General features: G+C 48.0%; 1 protein-coding gene across 2 annotated transcripts in view; it reads right to left on the bottom strand.

The window, feature by feature from the left end:
- COBL (cordon-bleu WH2 repeat protein) overlaps positions 1-18,824 on the bottom strand; it is a 261,810-nt gene that overhangs the window by 18,151 nt on the left and 224,835 nt on the right. For both annotated transcript variants that reach the window (XM_032874994.1, XM_032874993.1), the window contains exons 11-12: positions 11,922-12,231; positions 291-385 (exon numbers count right to left, since the gene is read on the bottom strand). In XM_032874994.1, the coding sequence (XP_032730885.1) occupies positions 291-385; positions 11,922-12,231 (405 nt within the window). The remainder of the gene's footprint in view (positions 1-290; positions 386-11,921; positions 12,232-18,824) is intronic.

Below are 18,824 nucleotides of genomic sequence, written 5' to 3'. Positions count from 1 at the left end.
ACTGGAGAACTTTGTTTTCTTACGTGTGTAGAATCCCCCCCGATGCACACAAACAGTACCACCCGGAGCACTGGAGCTGCGGTTCAGAGTGTCCACAGTACTGTCCCGCAGCCCTGATGGGAAGCCATTTCGAGAGCTGTGCTCACCTGCCTGCCCCTTACACCCGGGCTTTCTTCTGCAGGAACTGGGTTCCTCCCACCCGCCTTTCCCCCCTGGAGCCACAGCAAGCATAACCCCCTGAGCCTACAGCCGCCCAGTGTAACACTAGCAGGACGGACGGTCGTGCTCACCTTCCAGCTCCTCATCCAGCTCCTCGAGGGTCTTCTGGAACTGCCCAGTGAGAAACAGGTCTTCTTCGCCACTGGAGGTTATAGTCGCTTCGGGTCTAGGGAAGACCAGAGAGAAAGGAAGGGCGTTCATTTTTCTCACCCTTTATTTCTTTACTCTTTTCTGGGACTGTCCAAGGAAGGCACAAGTTCATGCACTTCTGCACTCATGGGGTCCTGCTGCTCTCGGGGCTGCTGGACGCAGTCGGGGTGTGCACGTGCGCGCACATGCATGTGTGAGTGGTAGCAACAGTTATAATAGGGACAGTGATAACCGCCTTCCCCCAAGACTGGACAAAGCACCCCCAGGGAGGACTGCCTGCTGTCCCACCGTTCCAGGAGCAGCCTGCACGCCCCAGGCTCCAGACACAGGACTTCTGCACGAGTGGTCTTATTACAAATCTTACAAGCAATTTATAAGGCAGGTAGGATTCTCGTTGCTTACAGATAGGAAACCAGGTGCCCAGACACTAATGGATCCATCCAAGTTCACATGGGCTCAAACCCTGGGGGAAAGCCGGCCACCTCCACCGTCCAGAGGCACCATGTGGCCTCACCACCTGGACATCTAGGAAGATGCCAACCCGCCTGCTGAGGGGAGCCGGAACTCGCCTTATTTGCGTCACTGGGACAATAGCATCCACAGGACGTCTAATGCCAGAACAATTTCAACGCAGCCTTTGCAAGGGCTCTTGTCTCTGTTTTGGCTGCGCAGAGAACAGAGACATGTCGAGGGTAATTGTCTATCTTCAGTGAAAGCTGAAGGTCTTTTCCGTTGATTGTTAAAATTGAGGACCAATTTCCATCATTGCTAATCAGGCCCAGCTAATGATGCATGAAATGTGCTTTCCACAATCCTCACTTACGTAGCAAAGTTTGTGTTCTGATAAATGAATCTTTCTTACTTGGTGGCTGTGTCCTTTTGGGAGCCAGGAAGCAGCATCCAGATTAGTCTCAGCTAATGTCCTCTGACAAGCCAGACAAAAGGGTCTGGTTTTGTGTGCATGTGGGCCAATTAATAAGGACCGAAAAGAGCAAAGACGGCCTTTGCTACTGCTGTTGCTTGGACTGGAATTGAATGCATTTTATTAAAGCTGTGGTTTTCTCTTTTATGGACCCTTATGGTTTAAGTATATTTCACTTACATAGTTAACAAAAATATGTACGGAGAAAAAAATGGATAGCGCTATGTAAAATTGTATTTGCAACTGAAAACGGTACTTTTATAATACTCGATCTTCATTTGGGATGCTTAAGGCTCAGCTAAACAAAATTCTACATGTACTTTTGCTTCAAAGTCCTGCAAATACTTCAAAGCGTGCTAAACCACATCGCTTCATGAGACCAGAGTGATCTTAATGAGAGTTAAATACCAGTTTAAAATAAGAATCCCACTAATGCTATCATTTAATACATGTTAAACTAGAAAGTCATGGCAAGCTGATGAAATGCGGGGAAGCTGAAACCCTCACACTTGTTGCTACCAGCACGGAATGGAAATGCACATCGAGAAACAAAACATCACTTTAGCTTTGTAGGAACTTGGTTCACGAGTCTCTTTTGGTAATTTGCCTTAAGGAAATGATCCTACAGCAAGCAAAAGAGAAACACAACAGTGTTCATCGAATTTATGGGAGGAATTCCAAAGCATCTAGCAGCACTGCGTGTTGATTTCAAAGGGCATTAAATCAGCCGATTTTGAACCTGGAGTCAGTGTGGAGTCACAGCTCAAGGCTTAAGGGCAGCATGTTACGTGAAGAAATCAAGACATATGCATGGGAGGAGCTTGATGGTCTGGAACCAGCACACGCCCATGGACAAGGGCTGTGGAAATTTAGACAACCACCACCAACCCCTGGGATTTGCTGAAATGAATGAACTACAGGGAGTCTGCTATCCCTTTTGTCTTAGAAGTATACTCATTTTGGTACAGGACAGCTTGGACAATAGGCAATCTTTAAGATATTTTTAAAGATTTTATTTATTAGAGAGAGACAGAGAGCAGGGGGAGGGGCAGAGGAGAGAGAGAATCTCAAGCAGACTCCACACTGAGGGCGGAGCCTGACATGAGGCTTGATCTCACGACCCTGAGATCATGACCTGACCCCAAATTAAGAGTCGGACGCTTAATAGACTGAGCCACCCAGGTGCCCCAGTAGGCGATGTTTTAAATGGCCAAATTAAAAATAACCCTTTGGGCCCTTTCTGACCATGAATGAGAACTCTTTTTTTGCAAAGTAGTTCACATTTTTGGGATATGGTGCATGATTTGCACAGTACATTATTTTATTTCATTATCAGTGCTTAACAATCCCTGTGAGTCTCAGTCAGCCTGAGCTGCCCCCTAAAAAGCCATCAGTAGCCAAACCCCAAGGGCTTGGGGCTCCTCAGTTGCTCCCCATCCCTCACAGTCCAAGCCTTCCTGCTGAAGTCTGGGGACCCTACCCAAGTTCTAGAGTTCTAGTCCCTCCTCCCTGCTTCTGCTCTCCTGTGCCCCCTTTCCTCTGCCTGCCTCAGATTCCCCAGATGCTGTCACTCAGTCCCATTCCAAACCTCTCCCCACGTTGCACCTCCCGCAGCCCTCTGACCAGACCCTCCGATGTGGGCTGGCCTCCTTGGGGCCCTGCCTGCCCAAGGGGACGGAGTGGACACGTGATGGGAGCTGCTGGCCTGGGAGGGAGGGTCTGTCTAGGGTCCTTGGCTGGGGTGCTGCCCCCAAGGCTGTTGACCCACTTGGCTCGTGCAGCCAGCTCCTCCCGTAATGCAAAGCAGGGGAACCTGTGCTCTGGGCCCCGACCTTCTCGCGAATGTTTTCTGGAAAAAGCCAAAGCCAACGTCAATGTATCTATTTTGCTTGCCAGTGTAAAATCTCATGAGGGAGAGATTGAGTGATATTTGCTTTTCCTTCCTCGCCCACTGCTCTCTACTTGCCCCCAGAAGGTTAGTTACAGATTGTAACTATTCCTCTGTCCCTGCAAAAACCAGTCCAAAGCCCTTCGTCCCTGAGCTTGGAGGTCAGCATTCTGTGGGCTAAGCAGGAGAGCCCGAGAATGTGTCCCTGGAGTCGAGAGCTGGCAAGAAGCAGCCACTTCTGCATAGTTGAAAGTGAACGCGTACAGATGTTCCTCACCCGGGCACCTTCCGCGTCCCCCCACGTACACCCCAGCCGTCAGACAGTTTCGTGTTGACAGTCTCTTTTGGCCAAAGACCAAGAAAAACAAAGAGCAAACACACACAGTGCAGACATTCTGATACAGGGTCGTACACCCTGAATAAACACGATCAGCAGCATTTTCTCACACCGAGTGCAGCCGCAGAGAACCCAGCTTGCAGCGACTTCTGCATCCAGTGTGAGGGACAAAGGGTAGGGGGGCGAGGGCGTCAGGGTGACCGAGCCCCCCATGCGGCTCACAGCCTTGCCAGCTTCTGGCAATAGGGCACATAGGAGCAGTTGTGTCAAATCAGCCCCAAATAGATAGGTTTTGTTTTTTTTTTTGTTGTCAATTTATATGAGAAAGAATAAAAGAGCATGGGCTGATTCTGACCCAATGAGGCTTGTGGGGTCATTTCCCTCTCTTTTTTAAGATTTCATTTATTTATTGGAGAGAGAGAAACTAGGAGCAGGAGGAGAGGCAGAGGGAGAGAGGCAGAGGGAGAAAGAGAAGCAGACTCCTCGCTGACCAGGAAGGGAAGCCCGACGCGGGGCTCTATCCCAGGACCCTGGAGTAATGACCTGAGCCAAAGGCAGATGCTTAACCAATGGAGCCATCCGGGTGCCCTGGTCATTTCTCTTTCTGATGTAGCCAAAAGAGTTTCCTTAAGTAATTTATCCTATGGCAGAATTAAAAAAAAAAAAAAAAAAGTCTGAGAGGAAAAAAGATGTCCCTTTCAGGTAGCAATTCAATTTTTTGAGGACAACCAAACTGACTCATGCATTTTCAAAACAATTACTTGATAAACGAAAGGCAAGAAGCTTGGGAAAGTCTACAGCTGATGGCAATCATATGTGTTCAACTTCCCATTCCATTTACAAGTGTTCCTGTATTTATGGAGCTTCAGAGTTCTAGAATCACCGTGTCCCCTAAAAATAGAATAGGAGCCATATGTAGAATTTAAAATCTTGTAGGAAAAAAAATAGGAGAAATAGGTGAGATTAATTTTAATTAAGTACTTTAACTTCACTTGTATTACACCTTAATTAGTATACTTGATTTAACCCAATACGTATGCCACATTATTGTCATTACGTATTATCATGTAGTTAATATGAAGAACTCTTTTCTTTACCCCAAAGTCTGTGTCTTCTACACTCCCACACATCTGCATTTGGGTCAGCTGCCTCAGGGGCTCAGTAGCCGAACACGGACAGAGCAACTGTATGGAGCAACCCAGTTCTGCAAAGTCTGAAGTGGTAAGTATGCATGTATGTATGTATTTTTTGAGGATTTTTTTGTTTGTTTGTTTTTTTGAGTGGTTTTTAAATGCTCCTTTGTAAACGTAGTTACATGAAAAGTATCTGGATTTTGGGATGTGTTAAATAACTCTAGGTACTCTCACAAAGTTCTAGGGTTCTAGAAGGTCTGAGATGCTTCTAGGTGCTGCTGGTCACAGAGTTCCTGCGGTTGTAGTGTCCTGGGGCCCCCTGGCCAGCACCAGCCAGTGGAAAGGCAGGACCCTGTTTCTTCCAGCCCCTCCACTGCCCCACACACCCTCAGTTCCTCGACGTGACCAGAAACTCATGCCCTATAGGGCCCCACAGGTCTCACTGCTAATGTCCTCATGCCTACCACCTGCTGTCAGCTGGGGCTGAGATGGACTTGGGGATGGCCAGGAAGAGGATGGGGGGTGAGGGGGATGGCAGGCAAGACAAGGGGGGATCCCTTCTCCTGAAGGGGCTCCACCTTCTGTCCTTTGTGGCTCTAATCCGCTTTCAGTGGGGTCCTACCTTTAAGGAACACAGCCTGAAACGCACTTATCCAACCTCTCACCTACTCCCGGCTGCTGTGCGGATGTTTCCCAAAGGCACCCAGAATTTACAGTCCCACGATGTTGATACTCTGAGAGATACATTGTCCGATTACAGCAAGACTGCCTTCGGGACTCAAAGGCTTAGAAATAACACACATTCCACTGCAATGCCCCCCCCACCCGCGCCAAGGAAGGTAGGAGGCAAAGTCCTCTCTGTTTTCTCCCCTTATCACATACCACTGTACATAGACACATTGTTTCTTTCCAAAGGCGCTACAGAGTTTAAAGAAGCAGACAATCAGAGCTAGATACAGAGTATACAAATCAACAAATCACCTTTCTATTCTCCCTCAGGCAGTTGTGAAAACTAACTTAGCAACTAACAATACCAGCTGTCACCTTTCGAAGGCTGCCAGTACATCAGGCACTCTTCTAAGAGGGAGAGGTCCTGCATCTCTCCATGCACTAAGGAAATCGATGCAAGGTCAAGTTTTTGGCGCAAGGGCAAAGCCTCCAACAACAAGCAGACATGACCCCAGGCAGTCCGATTCTGGACTTTTTCCTCTTCACATGGAGTTTTTCTTTAAGTTTCAGGAATGTTGGCTCAGGCCATATACAAAAGGAAGATGCATCTGGGAAGAGATGTTTAAACAAATCTGGGAGGAGATGAGGTCCCAGGATATGACTCCTGTCCTGGGCAGAGCTGCACCCAGGGCCACTCCCAGGTGTCCCCAAAATAAGGGGCGATCATCCCCTGTGCATCTGTGTTTTTCTGTGCTCTTGGGCTGAATTCTTCCTTGGGCTTGTTTACTGGCTGCGCTAAGTCTAGAGGAAAACGCTGGGAATGTGTTGTCCCCAGTTTGCGTTAAGTGCACAGACTTATTTTGCAGCAAAAGATTATAATTGGATCCAACCGAACGACTTGATGGAAAACATCATTTGCAGATCACAGCACATAAACGGTATTCTGATTATTACCAGGCACTCACACTTGCTCTTTTTTAGAAAACCAGTATTTATTCTTGAAACTCTTGAAGAATTCGAAACCCTGGTTCCAAGGGCATTTAGGGGAGCCCAGCCAGTGGGTGGCTGTAGCAGCCGGAGCAGGGCCTTGGAATCAAGTGGAGGGAACAGAGCCGTGAACTTTGTCACTGGCCTGAGTAGTTCCAGAAGGACGCTTTAAGCTGAGGCCAAAACGACAGGAGCCCTGGAGGAAATCGTACTTGACCTCCAATTTGTCAATACGGGACCCGAGGCAACCGTAGCCGAAGCCGTTCAGATGGCTTTGATGTCTACAGGGTGTAGAGAAAGGAAGAAGAACCAAGCAAACAGGGACCTCACTCCGCAGGGTCTTCTCACTCAGGTCACAAAGTGTCTTATGCTGTTGCCACCAGCATTCTGTGATTACCTGAGTGACAGAGGGCTGGCAAAAGGATAGGGTCCTTGGGCAGAGTAGAAAGCCACAAACGCTCCCTTATCTTGCTGGGGACCGGCCCCAGCGTACACATGCTACAAGCTGCGGGTGGCTGAGACTGTGGAGGACAGCTTTGTCACCCCTCTGAATGCACCCCAGCCTGGGGAGACCCAGCCTGGCCAGGTTTGTCCACACCTCCCAGGGCTTGGCATTCAGAGGATGGCCTGGTCTCCCGGCCATGGCCATGCCCAGATCATTGCTTTTGGCCACACAAGAGGAACATCCTTTCTTACCCGCAGAAACTAGGTATCAGAATCACGCAGGGCAGAGTCAGGAGGCTGGATATGGGGACCAGCAGGTGGCACTGAGAATAGGGGTGCCATCTCCTTGGAGGAGAGGTGAGGCACGTGCTTCAGGGCCACAGAGAAGCGTTGAGTGAGTCCTGCTGCCAGGTCCCCATTTGCCCTGCCTGTCCCCGCACCGGGGGTGCGGGATGTCAGGAAACCGGGTCTACCTTACTGTTTCTCTCATCCCCGTAGAACACGGGTGCTCCTGTCCAGTGTTCCAATGTGGTTTTCTGTCCAGGTGGCTGAGCTCAAGGCCGCAGCTCCATGAACAGTGCTGGGTTCTGCTCTCACACAATTTCAGCTTGATCCGGGACTGGCAACCCCCTGCCCCAGCCTGGGTTCTCATCGCACTGAGCCTGACCACGGGCTGCTCTGGACTCCCGAAATGGGCCTGGCTCACCCAGGTTCTGCAGACTGGACCTCTGACCCAATCCTGGTGCCCAGCCCCCTCCACCCCTGGGTCTGGCCCCACCTCATCCTGCCCCCTCCAGCCTTCCCTGCCTTCTTCCTGCTCAAGCTCTCAGTGCACCCAGAGCTGCAGATGGGACCATAAAGTGTGCCTCTGGAACACACCATGTTCATCCAAAGAGATGTTTTCTCTCCATATCCACGCAACAGAGGGGAGTACTTTCAGCTTGACAGTGTGGACAGTGGAAGGCACAGAACAGCATTTCTAAAGCAGTGCTTAATAGAGCCTTATCCCAGGAACACTGGGAGGCAGGACAGAGGGGGACTACTGAAACAGGCTGCTTTCCTGCAGGATTTGTAAGAGACTTTCTTATTTCACGAAGAGGAGGCTAGAGGGAGTTGCCGCATGTATCTGAAGATATTTTCCAAGAGCTGTCTCACAGGAGACTTCTGGGCAATGACAAGGATATTCCAAAGCTGGAAAAGAGCAGGCAGAGGGGGAAGGGTCAGGGCACCCCTTAATACTCAGTGGAGAGCACATCTGGGAGCGGGGCCGCTCAGCACGCAGACCTGTTTGGTTTGGCTCGACTGTCTGCCTTGGTTGCCAACATTTAAAACTTGGGGCCTCCCATAAAAATTTGGATTTCTGGCTTCTCTTCAAAAGCCGGCCATGCTGGGTCCGCGATCCCTGCGGGTAAGTCTGGAAGAAGGGAGCAAGGCTGCCTTCGAGAGAGGACAGAGACTTCAGGGCTGCTCCCTGTCGTCGCCCACCTTCATTCTCTGCCTGGCCCCTGTGAGCCTTTGAGTGGAAACCCTCGCTTTCTACCTGCTTCTCCGTCACTCCGAGCTTGATGGAAAATCATACTGGAGATGAGGATGTGACACCACACCACAGTCTCGGAATCACTCTAACTTGTCAGGGGAGTGCACTCCTGCAAAATAAACTTCTTAGGTGTTCCCGGACTCAATATGGATGTTGGAGGGGAGATTGCCCCATGTACAATGGCAAGCATTTCTCTGACTCCAGCAGGATGTCCAAGAATTCAACTTGTTTCTGACACTAAGGACCCAGAGACACCATCCGACCCCACAGGTGGAGGGCTCAGTCCCACCGGGCTGCCCCCCACCCCCACACTTGAGACCCCAGGCTCCTGCTTCTGACCACTGAGCACTGCAGAATGGAGGCTTCAATGCCCTCCTCCTTAGGTTCAATTAATGTGCTAGCATGACTCACAGAAGTCCCAGAAAGGCCAAGCTTGGCCAGTTTATTAAAGGACATCATAAGGGATATGAACCAGAAGAAGAGATGGATAAGGAGAGGTAGGGGAAGGGTCTTCCATGCTTCTCCAGGATCAGTCTCCCCAACCTGCTGGTGCTCACCAACCCAGAAGCTCTCCAACGTAGTCCTTTTGGGGTTTTATGGAGGCTTCATTACATCATCACGATTGACTAAGTCCCTGGCCATTGGCTGATCTTATCTCTAGCCCTTCTCCCCTCCCAGGAAGGTCAGGGAGTGGTGCTATAAGTTCTACCTTTTAGTCACTTGGTTGGCTCCCTGGGCAACCAGCCCCCCATCCAAAGGTGCTTTCCAAAAGCCATCTAGTTAACATAACAAAAGGCCTTTATCACTCTCAACACTCAGGAAATTCCAAGGTTTTGGGGAGCTGGCACCAGAAACTGTGGATGAAGACCAACTATTTATGAGGTTTATGTTTTTGTCATTTGACCAAATCGATATTTCTTATGAATTGCAATATCGCACTAACTATGGTCATTCCCTAAAAAGTCCAGGGCAGATTGTGGATCTCACTCTGAGACAGACAGTGGGATAGCACAGACAGGGCTGGGAGGCTCAGAGACCACCTTCATCTTCCTTAGACCGCTGGGCTTTTGGAAGCCCAGAGAATTCATGGTGCCCCTTTCCTAAACTAACAGTAGTAATTTTGACAATGTTCCTATCTGATAGCCAGGCAGTGCGTACTCTACCCTGCACACTGGGTATTTATAGGCTTATCACACCCCTGAGAGGTAGGAGGCGTTATCTGTGTGTGCACAAGCAGACCACAGGGCCTGCAAAGTTATGAGGACTCGCAGAGGCCAGGCCACTACTTAGCGCTGGCCGTGGGCCTGTCAGAGCCCCCTGGCTCCCCACCCTGAGACTCTCAAATTCCACGGTGCCCCAGAGATGAGGGCAGAAAAACATGCCCTACTCCCTGCTGGGATAAAGGATCAAGTTCCAAACACTCCATGATTATCCTGGCTGTGGCCACAGGCAACATTAACTCTCCTATTTGGATAGGAGTCAGCAAGATTTTACATCCGGGGTCAATGCCAGCAAATCAAAGGATGACTAACATGAGCATCCCTAGGGGCCAGAATTAAAAATGGCTGATTAGCCTCAGATGTAGGGCTCAGGTGTGCAATCTCCATGCAAACTCACAGAACAGATCTGGAGATTACTGTAGAAAGCGACTTTTTTTTTTTAAATGTTTATTGGATGAAGAATGGAATACCGTAATTTTTCTCTGCTCTCATAGATGCAAACAGCACAGGCTAACACCCTGTGTGTATGTGTGTGTGTGTGTGAGAGAGAGAGAGAGAGAGAGAGAGAGAGAAGGATGAGGGTGTGGGGGAGGAAGGGAGCAACTGCTACCTTGTAATTTCCTGTCAGATGAAATACAAACTTGGCCTTGAAATGGTCCATAAGATTGATGAGCTATACAGTACAACTGTTAGAGGGTGTAATTAGCAAACAGGCAATGCTCACAATAAATCCTGAGGTAAAAAGAAAGCAAAATAAATTATTACTGACACTACAATGACATTAACCAGGTAAAGATTTGTGTGTTCATATGGACAGAGTGGGAGTTAAACATGAAAAATACAAAGGCATTCACTTGTTTTGGTGACCGAGTTGTGAAGTTTGCGGGAGCATTCTCCTTTTTGTTAATATTTCCATAACACTGTTTGTGTGACTGGTTCTTAAAATTATCTACAGGATGAAAAAACTGATGGGCTGCAGAGAATTAACCTTCTTCTTAGAAGAATGAAGAAAGAGACAACGGCAATGGGGTTCTGGGACAAGGTCAGACAGATAAGCCAGGTCTACAGAACAGAGAACGGGGGGCATATACGTAATCCAAAGTAGGGCTGGGAGTCAGTGTGAAAAAATAGATTTCCTTCTCCACATCACACCCGAAAATAAACCCAGGTAGTTGAGAAGCCCGAATGTGAGAAAGCAGCACTAAACTTTTATAAGAAATTCAGATAATCTTTAGTCCTTCAGGGTATGAGAATGGTCTCTTAAAATGCAAAGACTATACACATTCAGGAGAAAAGGGACAAGTTTAAGAATATTAAAATCAAAAAGCAATTTTTATGCAACGAGAAGACAAAGTTACATTCAAGGCACAGTCTTAAAGACTCCCTGTGCGGAGTAAAGAATTGATTGACAGAGTGAGAAGAAATTAGTGAATTTTTTAAAAAAAGGAACGTTCCTGTTTTTTTTTTTTTTTTTTTTTAAGGGCAGTCCATGGGGGTGCCTGGGTGGCTCGGTTGGTTAAGTACCCAATTCTTAATTCTGGAACAGGTCGTGATCTCAGGTCATGGGATCTAGCCCTGAGTCAGGCTCTGTGCTGGGCGTGGAGCCTGCTTGAGATTCTCTCTCTGCCTCCTCCTCCATCCCTCTCCCCATTCTTGGGCACACTTTTATCTCTCTCAAAATAAAAAATAAAAAATAAATAAAATTAAAAAGGACGGTCTATAGACAGGCAAGTCATTCAAGAAGACAAAGTCGTGATGCACATGTGACAAGATGCGCATTCTCACTAATCAGAAAACTGCGAAAAGCACGTGACATGCCACCGAACACTTGTACGTGTGAGAAGCGGCGGTGTACTGAGCACAGGTGTTGCTGCAGGTGTGGATGTCAGGCCGTTGGAGACCACTGTAGGGCCTGTAAGCCCAGACACTCGTTTTGGAGAGCAATTTGGCGACAGTTCATAGTTGAGGATGGGTTTTCCTGGATGTGTACTAATTTGTCCTTTAGAAAGCGCTCTGTGTGTAAAAGGAGACATATGTCTGACTTCCTCATTGTTTCCAGTGCTGTGGAAAACCAGTATGACCTAAGTGCCCATTAATTAAAAAGTAGAAAAATAAATGAACTCATGAGACACATATCATCATGGATTGATGTTAAAAACACGATGTTGAGTGAGAAAGGACATTGAGTATATGGTACCATTTATATAAAAGGAAAAACAAGCCAATCTTGGGTACGACTTATAACCACCTACAAGTCTAGAAAGACTCTGAAGACTGGGTTGTGGATCGCGAAACCCCACATCTAGGAGTGGCAACTTTGGAGGGCGCCTGCCACGCGTTGGCTGCGTCACTGTGAACAAAAGACCTTCCTCCCCGAAGCTAGGATGCCCCCCCCCCAGCTATCCCCTCACTCACCTTGGATGCCAGTTCCCAGAGCTGTTCCTCTCCCACGTGGGGCTCTTTTGGGGACCCGGTTCTGGAGTTCCAGCCAGGTCCTGGTCACTGCCGTCTTCCTGGTCTGTGGCCCACTTATCTTTGGATTTCAAGCTGTCATGTTGGGAGTCCAGGGAGATGATGTCTGAGGGGGAGCTCACCACTCCAGAGTCCTCAGCTGTGTCTTCTGATGCGAAACAGCTGCTGACAGACACTGTCTCCTCGGCCTCAGACAGCACCGGCGGGACCCTGTCTGTGCCGCAGGAACTGCTGGGGCCCAGGGGCAGGCTCACTGGACAAGACACGGCAAGGACAGGTCAGCCAGCACGTTCCCACACCAACCTGCCTGACTCACCTGCGATTGGAATTCAGGGCACGAGGAATCAAGCAAGACCTGTTCCAACCAGAGAGCTCCCTCCAGAAACACTTAACTTGGAGGAACCGAGGCATATATGTGATCGAGAGCAAAACTCCCTCAAAAGCCACATTACGAGTCAGACTTTTGGACTTTTATCCCCTATCTGACTCTGGGCAAGCATATTTAAAAATCCAGAAGAATGACACAGTGGACGCAGTTCTGCAAAGTTGTTTTAAAATGAGTTATTTAAAGAAGAACATAATCATTCCCGAATATAAACAGATTTATAAATAGCTAATACTATTAGAACTTCTGACAAATGTTCAGTATAGACATCTGAAATATTAAAGGTGAGCTGTGTTGGCATCTGGCCCCCTCTTCATTTTTATTTTATTTACCCCCTCCCTCACTTTTACACATGAGACGGGGAGATCTGGTCCCAAGAAGAGGTGATCTTAGAGGATCACCTCCAAGAAAAATGAAAAAGAACCAGAACAAAAGTGTGTTGGGTAGAGGTCCTCGGGCCCCCTGAGCATTAAGTGAGCTTTACCACAGCAGAAAAAATGAGATTTGCAAGGATCAGAGTTCCACAGAACTTAAATATTAATGATGGGGGAACACTGTAGCCATTTGGCAACCCTACCCAGCAAGCTCTTCAGACACAGATGCATTAAGCTTGCAAGCAGAGTGCGCTCCCGGGTTCCCTGAAGTCACTGCTCGATCCACGCCCAGAGGAGGACAGGAGCACCCAATTTTGGACCAGCTGCCTAGCCTAGCAGGGATGTGTCCTTTTAATTTCATGTAGAAACAGATTTTAAACTTCAGTATCTCAGCCCTGATGGGCCAGGAAGTAAAGGACTATGTTGTGTTGGGAGTATCGTGTATTTTATTTATTTCGTATTTGTAATTTTTTTTTTTTTTTTTTTTTTTGTATTTTGTTTCAAACCTGTTCTCTGATACAGAGCTGCTGGGTGCCTATTGTGAATACAGGCCATAGGCGTTCCCAGGGCTCACTGCACATAATCAGGCACCGAGACAGAAGCCAGCGTCCCTGTCCTCAACCTCGCCATGGCTTTCACGGGACAGCACACTGGCAACGTAGAATTAACAAGCCCCAAACAGAGCCAAGGAGAACATTCTGTCAGGGGTTGGCTTATTTGAGATCCCAAACAATAAAACAAACAAAAGAACAAAAATTAAAAAAAAAAAGAATAGACATTTCACAACAGAGCTCAAAAGTATAGACCAGAACACAAAGGAGGAATTGTTGAGAGAAGCAGAAAAGCACGAGGCAATGTGTCGGAATGCAGTGAATGCGTTTGACAATGCCCGCCTTCCCTAGGCGTTCTTCCTGGCTTTTGTTGCCTGGCTCTTAATGAGAGGGTAACAACTGCCTCGGGACCAGGACAGCCAGACCCTCCCTGTCCCTGTTCGCTGCTGATGAGCTGTCGCACCTTGAAGGCTACCAGCCGTGCTGCCCACACAGCGGGTGACTCCACCCCGCGATGGCATTCCGGGGACCCCGCTCAGAGGGGCGCCACCGCACAGCCATCAACGGCAGCCCAGATGGCCAAGCCAGACCCGTTTCCCTGCCTTCCCTTTTGTCACTGTCGCACAAGTAGGTCAATTAAGTTCACACTTTTTCTTCTGTGGTGTAGGACACCGGGGAAGAGCATAAAGATTTCAGGTCACAGAGACCTGCATTCGAATCCCAGCTGAGCAGCTGAATGGCGGCTAGCGCAGGGGTCTGGATGGACCTGTCTGTCTCAGTTTTGTCTGGGAGGAGGCTCATGGGCCACCACAGGACTGTGGGGAGGGCTCGGCGTGATGCCCATCACAGTGCAATGGCCCTGGTGTTTCTCCAGAGCTGGCGGGGGGTGGGGGGGCTGTGGGTGTGTGTGTGCTAAGATGGGAAGGGCTCTGTGATCGGACTCAGGACACAGATTTCCAATCCAGGAGTCTTGGTAATCTGGGGGCACATGGCTGAAGAGGGGACAGACGTGCACAGAGACCGACGGTGCCATATGCTAATACCAACTCAAGGTGCATTTGCACAGGTTGAATACGGCTGGCTGGTCAGAGGGAGGGGGTCAATGCACAGCAGGTACCAGATAGGTGCTCCGTGCAGCCCGGGCCCCCTTCTTCCCCCCAGCAGTCACTTACCGAGTGGGAAGTAACCCCAAGGGGTCTGCTCCCTGAAGCTGACCTCTCAACGGGTCCCACCTGCAGCAGGGACATTCTCCTGACCCACACAAGCCCTGGAAACTCAGAACGCATCCCTGGTGGACGGGGGACTCCAAGCCCACACGGCCCCCTTTCTCTCCAGTTATGAGATCCAGAATGCTGGTCTGGGCTTGCTTTATATCCTTCAGAAGTTTTGAGATGAAAAAAAAAAGTTGAAAGTCACTGCTCTAAATTAAGCCAACTGCAAACCTAAACCGACAAGGTGTGAGATGGCATCTGGAGCGTGTACGTGTGAAACTATTTTCACGATACACAATAAAGACCGCAGTTATCGGAGCTCCCCTCTTGCCCAGGCGAGCCCTCCACTTCTCATGGATCCCCTTCCAGGGCCGGGCTAGCTGCATCGTTGCTAGGCAGGGGTTCAGTGAACAGCCCCCCACCCACCCACCCCCTGCCCATGTACCATGCCTGGGGCCAGGGAACCGGAGCTGGGCAGGAGCGTAAAGGCAGTCCTGCTCTCAGGAGGGTGGTCACACAGGCATTGGAAGGACAGGTGCATAAATGCCGAAGGACAAGGAATGGGAGCAATGCCACATGCAGCAGGTGGTGGGGACGTGTCAGCAAGAACGGGAGGACAGAACGATGGCAGTGATGCAGGCACTCAGCCCAGGGGACAGGCTAAGCAGAGAGAGATCGGCAGGCACAAGGGCTCAGACTCCTGTGAGCGACTTCCGGCCACACTTCCTGGGGAGCCGTCAAAGACGGCACCGATTTGGAGATAGGAAGGACCCTTCCCGGGAGGGCCCAACCTGGCTCGTTGTGATTTTCATGTCTGTCTGCAGACAGTTCTGTCAGTCTGAGAATCTTTGCTTGGAATCAGATACCCCCTCCTCACTGGCCCTGCCCTGACTTCACCTCTTTCCTCTGCTGGGCTGGTTTCTGCTATTAACCCTGTGAGATGTAACATGTTTTGACAATTTCTGAATAAGATAAGGGTACGGGAGACTTTTTGCCTTATCGATAAACAGAAGCCCCAAACATTAAAGCTTGGAGGTGCTTTGGCTGTCATGAGATTGGGGCCTTCTAGATCCTTCTGTGCACGCCTCACCTCCCTCACTTAGTCTCTGATTCCATGAAGCCAGTGGTCCAGGGACCCCAGCCTGACATCGAGGGGCAGATGGATGAAGGCTGGATTAAGAGCCTGAATCCCACATTGAGGTCCAAGTTCTGCTCTGAACTTGGAATAGCCTTTCCCCTTTCTGTAAAATAAGCGGGTTCTGATGAGCTCTAAAGTCCCTTGCAGAAACAGAATGCTACCATTCTCTGAAATCCTAAGTCAAAATGTAAGACACATTCTTCGGATAATTGACTGGTGACTAACTAGGAATCATAAAAGGAATACGACAACATTGATATCCTTTCCGCTGTCTTCTGTTGGCCCTAAAAGTGTAGCTCATGATTTCTGAGTTAATTAATTAGCTGGCAAGTTTGCTCTTCTCTTAAGGTGTGAACAACATTTTGGAGCTAAAAAGTTCTCATGGCAAGATTTTTGCAAATGTGAAAAACACACTTAATTTGTCATTAGCAGAAGCCTAATACAAATTCATGATTAAATTCTCTTCTAAATGAACAGCCGTAAAAGCTGAATAAGAAATAGTAACCCTTCAACGGACGAATGGATAAGGAAGATGTGGTCCATATACACTATGGAGTATGATGCCTCCATCAGAAAGGATGAGTACCCAACTTTTGTAGCAACATGGACGGGACTGGAAGAGATTATGCTGAGTGAAATAAGTCAAGCAAAGAGAGTCAATTATCATATGGTTTCACTTATTTGTGGAGCATAACAAATAGCATGGAGGACAAGGGGAGATGGAGAGAAGGGAGTTCAGGGAAATTGGAAGGGGAGATGAACCATGAGAGACTATGGACTCTGAAAAACAATCTGAGGGTTTTGAAGGGGCGGGAAGTGGGAGGTTGGGGGATCCAGGTGGTGGGTATTGTAGAGGGCACGGATTGCATGGAGCACTGGGTGTGGTGCAAAAATAATAAATACTGTTACGCTGAAAAAATAAAAAATTAAAAAAAAAAAGAAATACTAACACTTTCATTGTCCTCGACCTTAACTTTATGATGGCATGGTTCAAATACCATTCGATCTAAACCAGAGCTTCAGGAAATTTCTCTAGCTAAGACGTAAGGAAGAAAATGCTCATTTAAGGCTCCCAATTCCTCAAGGTGAACACCATTGTGTTCCATTCAATACAAGTTTCATTGAGTTTTTCTTTTACAAAGTCACCAAAGAAAATTTCAAACACTACATCTAAGGATCTTCCAAGGACTTTTGTAACAGATTCAGTTTTGAGTGATTTTATTAAATGCAAAGGAAAGATCACGTGCCCTGCGGTATTGTTCACTTGCTGGTCACTACCAAGGGAGACTTCCCAGGGTCACGTCTGCCACATGGATGAGGGCCAGAGAAAATGCCTCACAGGCTTCTTCGCCATCTCAGCACGCCACTCACATCCAGGAAGCAATGCTCCTCCTTTATCTCCATCTACTGTGAATTAGATCCCTATGTTCTAGATACTGGAAATAAAGGCAAAAATAAGGGAACTCCTGGCAAAGTGCCCAGGAACCAGTGGTGCGAACTGGTAGGTGCATGTTAGTAATTTTCGTCATGTACATCACCTCGTGATTTTGAACCGACCACTAAGTACTCCTAACATTTTTAACTTACACAGGAAAATTTCCATTATGAGTTCAATAGGTTGCAACAGAAGTAATTTCTACTGCACTGTAATATTAATACTTTAAAAAATGTTTCCTCCTTCCTTCCTTTTCTTTTTCTTTTCCTTTTTTTTTAGAGAGTGAGAGAGAGCATGAGAGGGGTGGAGGGAGGGAGCAGAGGGAGGAGAGAGCACCTCAATCTGTCTCCATGCTCAGTGTGGAGCCTGATGAAAGGCTTGAGCTTATGACCCTGAGATAATGACCTTAGCCAAAATCAAGACTCAGACACTTAGAACTGACTGAGACACCCAGGTGCCCCCAAAATATTTCCATTTTTAAATGTAATCAAAGGAATCTGAACGAGACAGTATTTTGATACCCACAAGCCACCATGTAACAGGGAGCGAGCAAATTCTTTTAACAGGCAGTGTTTCGGAGTATCTCATTTTTCCGGTACTGATTTCTGTTCCACGACTGCGTACCATCTCATCCATTGAACTACTTTACCCTTGAGAGCTTTTTATCTTAATCACATTTCCTTGTGATTTTTATTTCCTCTCACCATAACATGGCAGTGTTAAATTCTTTCTCAACATGGAGTGGTTATCCCTGTGATAAGTAACAGAAAGCAGTCAGTACAAATGGCATAAATATTTTAGAAATTTTGACACTTGTTTCAACAAAAAGGTAAAATTTCATTGAAAGAGTCTCTTACAGTGAGCTAGGTGAGGCTTTTTTCAATTAATTCCTTCAAAATGACTGGATTATTTATCGCCAGCATGGGGTGGGGTTTGCCATAAATGGAGGCTCATAGTTTTCATTCTTACTGGCATGAAGCACCAGGAAGCCTTGTTCACATGAATAAATACAGGTCAATTAAGCCTTTAAACTCTTCCTCTGGTATATATCACTTAATTGATCTTTCATAAAATTTATGTTTAATGAGCTGTAAGTCAATGACTCAATTAGATTCTTTATCAGTTCAGCTGGAAAGAAGACTTGGGAATCACCTGATGCTCAAAAGAATCTGCGGACAGGTCCTTTGACTTCTTACATGCTCACTCCTCTAGCAAGAATTCCACTGGTCCTTCTGTCAGGCACCAAGAACAGGTCTGCCCATCTCAGAGAACCACACACAAGTGGGATTCCCAATGGCTGAGTGTTACGCCTGTGTTTTGTGAGGGAGGAGAAGGGTGTTCCTACAAGTGGAGGGGGGCAGGGGTTCTAGCACTGAGGCTGCCTCCAGGTGAGCTCCCAGGCACCTCACTTAAGAACAAATACAAAAACGGAGGCATAACCTCTGGGAATGGATTCCCTTGGAAAGTCTCAGTGTTCTCCAAGGGAAATGCCTCCCCCAGGTTAAAACCACCCACGCAGGGGCACCGGGTGGCTCAGTCAGTTAGGTGTCTGCCTTTGGCTTAGGTCATGATCTCAAGGTCCTGGGATCGAGTCCCACACTGGGCTCCCTGCTAGGTGGGGAGTCTGCTTCTCCCTCTGCCTTCCACTCCCCCGTTTGTGTGCGCTCTCTCGCTCTCTCTCAAGTGAAGATATATTTTAAAAAACCACCAACACACACAATACAAGTCAGGTTAAGAGCTGGGGTAGGGAGC

Source organism: Lontra canadensis, unplaced genomic scaffold (genome assembly GCF_010015895.1).
Source record: "Lontra canadensis isolate GAN:19392208 unplaced genomic scaffold, GSC_riverotter_1.0 scaffold54, whole genome shotgun sequence".
NCBI lineage: Eukaryota > Metazoa > Chordata > Mammalia > Carnivora > Mustelidae > Lontra > Lontra canadensis.
The sequence above is the reverse complement of the archived record's forward strand: the minus strand, read 5'-3'. Positions and strand labels throughout refer to the sequence as shown.